Source organism: Poecilia reticulata, linkage group LG4, assembly GCF_000633615.1.
Source record: "Poecilia reticulata strain Guanapo linkage group LG4, Guppy_female_1.0+MT, whole genome shotgun sequence".
NCBI lineage: Eukaryota > Metazoa > Chordata > Actinopteri > Cyprinodontiformes > Poeciliidae > Poecilia > Poecilia reticulata.
In genome coordinates, this window is record NC_024334.1 from 5,064,890 (window position 1) to 5,075,309 (window position 10,420).

Below are 10,420 nucleotides of genomic sequence, written 5' to 3' on the forward strand. Positions count from 1 at the left end.
ACACACACACACACACACACACACACACACACACACACACACACACACACACACACACACACACACACACACACACACACACACTCTCTCTCTCTGCTGGGTCATTCAGAGACCATGAGAGCCTGAGTGACCAAAGTATAGATAATAACTACATAGAATGAATCCTGTAAATTTCTTCATGTACCGATAAATAATTCACACAGATCAGGTCAGACTGACTTTAGTGTAGAAACAAGCAAACACCACCAGGTTTCTGACACGAGGAAATATTAAAACGTATTTAATAAAGAAAAGTGTATTCAGGCCATCGGCGCCACCTGCAGTCAGGTGTAGCAACAGGCTCACAGAAAAGACGTTTTATCTCAGTTTCATCTGATTGTCATGAACAACAGATCCAGAGTTCAGACGCTCCGTTCGCTGCTTCTGGCTTCAATATGAATATTTGATAAGGAGTCAAATGAACAGCTGCTGGTTCAATCAATAACTAATGAAAACAAACACAGAGGTCTGACCATGAAGAGACGTCAGGACGTTTCCTGAAGCTTCTTGTGTCCATTGAAAACTGTTCTTTCATTCAGATTAAGAGACAAAACTATTTCATCTGGAATCAAAAACATTTGGTCTTGGCTGTTTAAACAAAAGGTCAAAGTTCAGTTTTGAAGACTCAACGTCAGAAATGGTTTTGGTTTCATGTCTTTAATCATCAACAGTTTGAATCTGAGATCATCAGAGAGAAACCCAACAAAACAAGCTGTGGGAACCAGGGACACGATTTAAATACATTTAAAAATGATTAAAAAAAACATTTTATGAAACTCAGGACAAATAAAAGGACAAAATTCTCGATGAAATGGTTGAATTCAGACTCAGCAGCTTTTGAGTCGAACTTGAAACTTAACTTACCTTCTTTAATTTATTTTAATACACTGATCATTGTTTGTCTTTACTGCTTTATTCTGCATCTTTAATCACTAAGTGTCCGCCTACCAGTTGGTTACACTAGTTAACTCATTAACCTGAGTAACCAAAGACTGAACTGCAGATCAAACCGACTGAAACAGAAAGAGTCCAAATCTCTACAGAACAAACCTGTTGAATGAAACATGAACTCAAAGTGACAGAAAGATACATGAGAAACTTCAGAAACTAACAGAAGCAAAACTTTGTAAAAAACAAGCAAAACAGTGAAATCCTACATATGAACAAACCTTCAGAATAAGACGCTACATAATCTGACCATCATAATCTGACCATCATAATCTGATGTTCTGCATGCAGCCAGAGATTCAAGCCTGAAATGATGATTGTTAGAGTTCAGAATGTGCTGATATTATTTACATATTAAAATACTGCGATCATCACGTCATAATTTTAATGGAAAACAAATTAATTGTGTTTGTGTTTCAGTATCAAGTGGAACGTCGTCACTCATTTGGTCAAACAGGATTTTAAATCCAGAAACTTACACAATTAAAGAAAAAACCTTTTTCTAAAGGGTTTTTCCCCAAACAGTGAAGCTGCTGAAAGTCCATGTCTGCATGTTCCTGTCAGTTAACGACCCACAATCCTTCACTGCATCACGTGACCTAAACACACCTGGCCGCCGTTTCTCTGCCAACACAAATTCAACTTTGATCATTAGTTTCAAATGACTTGATGCATTGAATTCATATTTATTTCATGTAGTTTGCCTTTTCATTTATTTGTTTCCTCTAAAGACTTTTATCCTAAAGTGAAGGATCCCAGACAGACACTCATTTTGTTGCCCTGAAATAAAAAGTACATGAATTTAATATGTTGCTGTTCAACAGAGGAGTTTTACTCTCATAGCAGGAAAGTTTCTTCATTTTAACCTGAAGCATTTAAGAGTAACCAGCTGAAATGATTTGCTCCTCTGTCTGCTGTGAGGAGTTAGAAATGGCTGCAGCCTCATTCCGGCGGCTGAAACGTAAAAGGTTTGTCCTCGGAGTGAGCGGCCATGTGGCGAGTCAGATCAGCGCTGAGAGAGAAACACACACCACAGACCTCACAGGCGAAGCCTTTCTCACCTACGTGGACCTTCATGTGAGTTACTACGTTATTCTTCTGAACAAAACGTTTCCCGCAGATGTGACATGAGAAAGGCCTCTCCCCCGTGTGAGTCCTCATGTGAACAGTGTACTGGTAGCTTTGAATGAAACCTTTCCCACAGATCTTACAGGAGAAACGCTTCTCGCCTGTGTGCGTTCTGATGTGATTATATAAATAAAACTGGTTGAAACTTTTACCACAAATTTGGCAAAAAGCCCGATTCCCAACTCTGTGCCTCTTTCCTTTAGCTCTACCTCTGCTGCTCTGTTTCAAACCTTCAGCTCTGCTTGGACCCGAGTTTCCATCGTGGCTCTGGTTCTGAGCGTCATGATGGCTCTGAGACGAGCGCTGGTCTCCGTCTGGTTCTGGTTCTCTGTCCTTCAGGAGAGAATCAGTCTGCTGATTCAGAACCAGCTGCTCTTCAACCTGACTGATCCAGATTTCTCCGTCCTCCTCCTTCAGCTGCAGAAGTTCTGGTTCCTCCAGAATAAGTGTCATCTGTGGTGGGTCGGATTCCTCTCTTTCCTCCATCATCTGCCATTGTTCTGGTTTCTCTTGGTCCAAACTGAAGTCAGTCTGTTTGCCAGAATCCTGCTGACCCGTTTGGACGTCCTTCTCCTGACCTGGGAGTTCTGGACAAACAAAATCCTCATTAATGTGACTGAAAGGATCCCCTGCAGAAAGCCGATGCTGAGGGCCAATATTCATGTAACTTTAGGCAACAGTTCAACTCCTGACCACCACATGGAAACCTGCTGTTAAGCTAATAGGAGCTTTTACTGTTAGCTTAGACTAAAGAGGTTCTGTCCAAATAATTAGCAGATCTAAACACTTTGGTCTTCACACAAACTTGGTAACTATTTCCAATTTAATTACAATTAAATTACGTCTCCTGTTATTCCAGTAATGTTTAATATTTTGCTAACCAAAAACTTGAGGCCAGGTTGATGCGAGTTTTTAAATTACAAAACTAGTTTCCAAATTTATTCAAATTTCAACACTTAATATTTTCAATAACTTATTTATTTGGGGGATTTTTGCCACTGCAGGAAAATCGTCTGGAATGTTGTGTGCTGCTGTCAGGAGAAAAACCGGGAGCGTAAAGGAGAAACAACCCATGTCTTTAAATTACAAATCCTGATTTATTTTCCAATAGGTTGCCGAGTGGATCCCAGGTTCGGCAGCACCGAGATGTTCCTCAGTAATATTATATATTTTAGGTTTAATTCGTTTTATTCTCTAAACTCGGAGCTTTAGAACCAGAATCAGGTTTAATGATTTTATCAAAATGTTTCTGACAGAAGTTTCCACAAGGCGGGAATCTTTTCCTGACCGGTTTATAATCAGTTTTACTCATAAATAAAGACCCTGAGCTGTAAACTGTCTCTGTCCCGTCCCCCAGCAGAACCCGACCGGTACCGAACCTGCTCGCTGTAAGCTGACCCGGGGTCTCCAGCTGAGGTCCAGCAGCCTCCGCTGCCGGTCGATCTCCTCCTCGTACTGGACGATGGTTTTTTCCAGCTGGGTGAAGATTTCTTCAGCAGCAGCAGTTAGTCTCTCTCTGATAAACTCTCTCAGAGGCTCAACGGAACACATTGTTGCTGCGCAGACTCACAACACACCTGGACACGGCCTGAGACACACGAGCTAACGAAGCTAACCGGAAGCTACCGACGCAACTGCTTCCTGTTTCAACGGCGGTGAAACGCAGCCTGCTGCTGCCACCTGCTGGACAGAAGTGAAGCTCAAACATGATCGTCAAAAGAAAACAGAAATAAATAGAAATATTTTGTTAAAAATTTCCCGAAATGTAGAAACAACTCAAAGAGCTAAACGTGGTTTAAAGTTATTCCTATAAAACCAAAACTATCTTTTGTGATATTTTTTATCTCATCACACATCATAAGTTACAATTTTTAATGTTAGATACAATATTATATAGTTTGTGTCCTATCAAAATATTTAAAGTTATTTCACTTTTAACTCATTGTTAAAATATAACAATTATTCACCATCAAACACAAACAATTACATTTTAACACCAGGCTTCACTGCACTGATGATGAAAACAGAATAGATCCGGTTCTGCTGAGTCCAGATTCATTATTTGCTTCGTTAATAGCAGTAGTTTATTGTGACACACCAAGAAACTCTGACAAATGTATCCTGTTTTCAGGTTGATTTATTGTTGTAGTTTATAATAAAAACCTGATTTGTTGCAGAAACTTCATAAAATAAAACATCGTCTCTCTCCAGAAATCACTGAGAAAAGTTCTGGTTTCTATCTCTGGATATTCTGACCTGGTGTCGTGATTCAGAAAAGCTCAATTTATAGCGACCGACACAAATTAATAAAAAAATTTCCTGTCATTTATGTCTAAAAATCCACAATTTTGACAAGCAGCGTTGTTACAATTGATCTAGTTTTTTAAATCAAACCCGTGTTAATATGTTTTAATAAATAAACATCAATGAATAAATATCTCAGTGACAATTTACTGTGAATCCTAAAACTGACTTTCACTTGAAAAAACTTCAACAATAAGTCTGACCTCTGAAGTTCACAGGGAATAATCAGCAGATGACATCACAGCAAAACACTAATATTATGTTTTGGCCTCGTTTCCTTGGTAACAATGTTTTTGATGGAAATACAAAAAACATGTGAAAGTTCGTCTCCAGAGTGAAGGTTTTTAGAAATGAGAAATAAAACATGTAAACTCAAACCCTAAACATTTCTCACTAGGTGCTAAAATGCAGTTAAGATTATATTCTGTATATTATTTCACCTTTTATGTATTTCCTCTTTTTTTATTTGTATTTTCATTGTGGAAGATGCCAGATGAACTATTTTATTGCCATATAATTACATATTGAAACAAATGCATTGTTAAATACATTCACCTTTAAAAATGGAGTTTTAGGATCTTCAGTCTATGAAGTCAAAATTTTTTAACTTTAACTTCTCAACTATTTCGTTGTTATCAGAGCAAATAAATTACATCTCCCAGCCTTTATGAACACAAACACTGAATTTGAAATGACAAACCTGGCTGAAGCCTCATTCCGGCGGCTGAAACGTAAAAGGTTTGTCCTCTGAGTGAGCGGCCATGTGGCGAGTCAGATTAGCACTGCGAGAGAAACACACACCACAGACCTCACAGGGGAAGCGTTTCTCTCCTGTGTGAACCTTCATGTGAGTTACTACGTTGTTCTTCTGAATAAAACGTTTCCCACAGATGTGACATGAGAAAGGCCTCTCCCCTGTGTGAGTCCTCATGTGATGCTTTAAATTACTCCTGTCACTGAAACTTTTTCCACACGTCTCACAAGAGTACGGCTTCTCACCTGTGTGAGTTCTTGTGTGAGTAATTAAATTATCTTTTTGGATAAAAGCTTTCCCACAGACCTGACACTCAAATGGTTTCTCACCTGTGTGCGTTCTCAGGTGACGAGTTAAATAAATTTTCCGACTGAAGCTCTTTTTGCAGGTCTGACATGAGAAAGGTTTAATTCCTGTGTGTGTGCTCATGTGAGAGGCTAACAGATCATTGCGAGAGAAATCTTTCCCACAAATGTCACATGGATGGTGTGCCCCACCTGAATGAATTCTCATGTGAGTAACCAAGTTATTTTTTTGGATAAAGCTTTTCCCACACGTCTGACACAAGTAAGGTCTTTCTCCTGTGTGAGTTCTCATGTGAACAGTACACTGATAACTTTGAATGAAACCCTTTCCACAGGTTTTACAGGAGAAACGTTTCTCACCTGTGTGAGTTCTTATGTGGTCATATAAGTAACACTGGTTAAAACTTTTACCACAAAATTTGCAAAAAGCCCTTTTTTCAACTCTGTGCCTCTTTAGTTTGGTTTCATCACCATTATTTGGTTTCAAAACTTCATTTCTACTTTTTTCTTTATCGTGGTTCTGGTTCTGGTTCTCAGCTTCATGATGGCTCTGAGACGAGCGCTGGTCTCCGTCTGGTTCTGGTTCTCCGTCCTTCATGAGAGAATCAGTCTGCTGATTCAGAACCAGCTGCTCTTCAGCCTGACTGATCCAGATCTCATCATCTTCCTCTTTTAACGGCAGAAGTTCTGGTTCCTCCAGTTCAATTTTCATCTGAAGGGGAACAGAGTCTCTTTGTTCCGTCTTCCTCTGCCATTGGTCTGGTTTCTCTTGGTCCGAACTGGAGTCAGTCTGTTTGCCTGAAGACTGCTGACCCGTCTGGACGTCCTTCTCCTCACAGGCATCACAACCTGGGAGTTCTGGACAAACAAAATCACTTGTAATGTGACTGTAAAGAAAGAAATGGTCACTTAAATCATTTCAAGCGTCTTTACATGATTCAACAGCCAATGAGACTAAGGTGGAATCTGACAACATTCCGATCTGTTCAGTTTTCTCTATAACATCAGATCCCTTCAAACACGTTGACAGGATGATTTTATATAAAGGTGTTTGGCTCCACATCACTGTCAGACACCTGGGAGTTTTCCTCTTTGTGATTCCATACAGTGTCTGTAAAGTTCATCAGTAGAACCGCCTGCTGTCGGCCCGAGCCCTCATGTTTGATTGTATGTTAAAAACCAATAAAAATATTTAAAAAAGAATGTTGATAGTAACTGATTTGTGGTTTTCTTTGTTCCAGCTGCTGGCAGCAGCAAAATGATTATATTAGTGTGAATAAGTCAACTCCTAATTATTGAAATATTCACATTCCTCCCAGTACTGGTTGGATTTTACATTCATCCTGACCCTGAAAGCGACGGCCTGAAAAACGGCCTGAGGACCATCTGACTCCAGACCTGGTGCTAAAATATCACATCAACTCCCTGCAGCTCCGTCACGTCCCACTGCTTTTAATAAACGTCGACTTTGATTACTCCAAACTTGAGAGAAAATATTACAATAGATCAAACAATGCAGACAACTTGTAAACAACTTGTTCCATTTTAATGTAATCTTTACTCTTTAACAAATTGATGCTCTTTTCTTAGTGTTACTTCCTCACTGTGGCTCTCTGGTTTAATCCAGAGCTCTACAGAACAACACAAAGACCCGTCTCCTCGATAGAAATTCATATCTTCATCATTAATAAGCTCCATTCTAGTTTCTTCTCAGTAGTTTAAAATCTCTCCATTCCTCTCGCTCCATCACAATCAATGATCCTCCAATCAATATCAGCAAAAAAGCTTTAGACGAAATAATAGATCAGATAAGCTCCTCTCATGTCTTTATATCCTACAGCTTTCTTTAAAGGGCCAATCACAAAAAAACATCTTATAGAACAAACAGGTCACCATGTTACCCCTAAAATTGATCCATATCTAGAAATCACTGAGAAAAGTTCTGGTTTCCATCTCTGGATCTTCTGACCTGGTGCTGTGATTCAGACCGACACAAATAACATTTTTTCATGTCAATTACGTCTAAAAAGTTGTTGTTTCATACAAATATCAAATATGACTATAAAGAAATGTTACTTCTTGATTTAACTCCTTGAAATTGGGCCTCTGTCGCTTTAAGAAGCTCCACCTCCATTAACTCATCCCAACATGGCTCCTCTATTAACCCTTTAATGTTTTTATATTACCAGCAGCTCCACCAGCTGTTTGCTAATTGCTGCTGGCTAGTCTGAAGGAGCTGAGTGGGGAGGAGCTGAGCCTTGAAGGCGGGGCTAGGTCCACCCAGGCTGAATGGTTGCCATGGAGATTAAAGGATTTCTCAAACTTGAAAGAATCAAGGCAACACTGCAGGGAAAAACATGATTTTAGAGGACACTGTCCCTTTAAGAAGGTTTTTTCTGTCATCGTGAGACTGAATGATGTCAGCATACATATGGACTGAGCCGGTTCTGTTGGACCTGCAGGTACCAGAGGCTGTAATGAGGTCAGTTCAGCAGAACCTGGACCTCTAAAGGAGGGTTCGACCTGGAGCTGCCAAATAAAGCAAAGACACTAAAAAAATAATTCTGAATTATAATATATTTAACGTGTTGGACTTTTGTCACAGTTCGGCTCCAATAGCAGCAACTTTAAATATCATCACATCTTTATTCCAGGCACAAAGTCCAACAGTAAAAGGATGAAACAAGCAAAATAAAAAATAATTTAAAATAAACATAATATTTATTCACCGAGTCACAAATAAATATTGATGCATTTCTAACATATTTCTAACAGGACGCTGTTTGGGCTCTGCTGCCAGCCCAGTAATATTCTGACATGTTTTATATAATCTTTACTTTCTGATCCCGTCCCCCAGCAGAACCCGACCGGTACCGAACCTGCTCGCTGTAAGCTGACCCGGGGTCTCCAGCTGAGGTCCAGCAGCCTCCGCTGCCGGTCGATCTCCTCCTCGTACTGGACGATGGTTTTTTCCAGCTGGGTGAAGATTTCTTCAGCAGCAGCAGTTAGTCTCTCTCTGATAAACTCTCTCAGAGGCTCAACGGAACACATTGTTGCTGCGCAGACTCACAACACACCTGGACACGGCCTGAGACACACGAGCTAACGAAGCTAACCGGAAGTTAGCTGCTCTCTGTCAGAAAGCAGAAGCGCTTCACCGCCCCCTGCTGGAGGGCCGTGAGGGAACAGGCAAAGAAAATGAAAGGAAAAAAATGTTTCAAATAAATAATTTTTTTTTATAAATGTAAGAAATAACCAAGAATATTTATATGCAAGTTAATTTTCACATGTAATATTCTAAATCTCTGCATGTTGGACGTTAAACTGAAACGTTGCAACAATTTTTAATCTTAACCACAAAAAACAAAAAACAAATGGGAAATTTGTGGCTCAATTATATTTTTAACCTCAGATGCCTAATTGTAGCTTTTCAGCACAAAAACTACAGTGACTCTGCATTTTACTCATCCATAATTTATAAAAATAGTAAAGAGAAGTAAAAAGAGGTTTTAATCTCAAGCAAGGTGAGAATTAAACATTTTTACTTTTCAGTCAGTGAAGTTTCTGCATTTCTGTTCTTAAAAACGATAAATATTCACCCAGCAGTTTGGTGCTGTGCAGGTTGTTTTAGAGAGTCTGTTTATGAGGAATTTATAACCCTAAAGATGAATAATAAATGAGGTTGATGTGCAGAAATGCTTCACTAAATAAATTCAGGAGCAGAATCTGCTTCGATTGAGAAAACTTAAGATTAAAAGCATAACATTTACATCATTAAAACCAAAAGTACCTTCAGTTTTAAATAAGAAATGTTGCAACAGAAACATTTTCCACTCTGAGGCTCCAGCTGCTCGATGCCAGCAGCTGACGTGTTCAGGCTCCAACAGGAGTTTGTTCTAAAGGATTTAAAGGTTAGAGGTCAACAAAAAAGATCAAAAACATCAAAACTTAACATAAAAGTTAAAGTTTAATAGAATCACTAACCCAGATGAAGAACTGCACATCAGAAAAATAACCTAAAACATGAAAAACTCCCAGAAAATGTTAAAGGAAATAAATAAAAACTATTCAGTTCAACCAGAACTAAGTGATGTGGAGTCTGTGCAGCTTGACCTCTGACCCCAGTTCTGGGAGTGATTTATGAAGCTCGATGCTCAGGCTGGCCTGTCTGGGTTCTGCCGGGTCCAGTGGAGCCAGAGCAAAAGGAAATGACCAAATATGGACTAAAACCTGGAAACAGCTTAGACTGAAGGACCAAACGATCTGATGATGTAGATATTTTGTTACATCACCATCGTTCAGCCAATTCCTGTGAATTTTGAATGAAATTTTAAAATGTAGCAAAAAAAAGAGAAAAAGCGTATTAGTCATGTTTCCATCTAAACCAGGGGCCCCAAACCTTTTCCTGAGGGCCACAAGACGTTTCTCTGCTGGGGTTCGGAGTCAGTTTGGAACAGAAACACTGCAGGAGAGCCTAAATGTAAAAATGTATTGTTTTCCAGAAAGAACAATGAAATAATCCTCTCTGGGTTCTTCACAGAAAAAAATCCAGGAAATAAATATTAACACTATTTATGAAATAAATATCGTATTTTCCGGACTATAAGCCTCAGATTTCTCTGCTGCTCCAGGTTTTCCACACCATGCAGCAGCAGCAGCAGAGGGGCAGACAGCCAACATCTGGGTCAGAACAGGTCGACTGAATATCACATTTATTACGGCTGAAAATAAAAAGTTTCCAAGTTCAGATTTAAATGAACTGATTAGTTTCTGAACGGGAACTGTAACAAAGTGCTGATCCTTCATGTTGCTACTAGCTAAATGTGCTAAATGAAAATGGGCTCTTTCTTCTTCTTCTTCTTTAGATTTCAACAGCAGCTTGCATCCATTATTGTTGCTCTACTGCCACCTACTGGATCCTAATATCTATACCTCAGATTCT

The 10,420-nt window shown here is 39.3% G+C and overlaps 2 protein-coding genes across 3 annotated transcripts; both read right to left on the minus strand.

The window, feature by feature from the left end:
- Positions 1-204: 204 nt before the first annotated feature.
- LOC103463208 (zinc finger protein OZF-like) lies at positions 205-8,599 on the minus strand. Of its 2 annotated transcripts, XM_017304307.1 has the most exons (3): positions 8,358-8,599; positions 5,131-6,336; positions 205-1,928 (listed from the first exon to the last, which is right to left on the minus strand). In XM_017304307.1, the coding sequence occupies exons 1-2, from the start codon at positions 8,527-8,529 to the stop codon at positions 5,132-5,134; spliced, it is 1,377 nt and encodes a 458-aa protein (XP_017159796.1). In that variant the 5' UTR covers positions 8,530-8,599; the 3' UTR covers positions 205-1,928; position 5,131. The 2 variants fall into 2 exon arrangements, with proteins under 2 accessions (XP_017159796.1, XP_008404658.1); XM_008406436.1 differs by lacking the exon at positions 205-1,928 and having other exon boundaries at positions 4,233-6,336.
- Positions 266-3,816, minus strand: LOC103463204 (zinc finger protein 223-like). The gene is made up of 2 exons (XM_008406429.2): positions 3,495-3,816; positions 266-2,702 (listed from the first exon to the last, which is right to left on the minus strand). Exons 1-2 carry the CDS (start codon positions 3,664-3,666, stop codon positions 1,930-1,932), a joined length of 945 nt encoding a protein of 314 aa, XP_008404651.1. The 5' UTR covers positions 3,667-3,816; the 3' UTR covers positions 266-1,929.
- Positions 8,600-10,420: the final 1,821 nt, after the last annotated feature.

Bases quoted from the DNA above. Each gene is read 5' to 3' on its own strand.
- LOC103463208 (XM_017304307.1), bottom strand. From the start codon at position 8,529: ATGTGTTCCGTTGAGCCTCTGAGAGAGTTTATCAGAGAGAGACTAACT. The intron at 6,337-8,357 runs GTTCGGTACCGG...TTGTTTGTCCAG, and splicing joins GGTCAGCTTACAGCGAGCAG to AACTCCCAGGTTGTGATGCC.
- LOC103463204 (XM_008406429.2), bottom strand. From the start codon at position 3,666: ATGTGTTCCGTTGAGCCTCTGAGAGAGTTTATCAGAGAGAGACTAACT. The intron at 2,703-3,494 runs GTTCGGTACCGG...TTGTTTGTCCAG, and splicing joins GGTCAGCTTACAGCGAGCAG to AACTCCCAGGTCAGGAGAAG.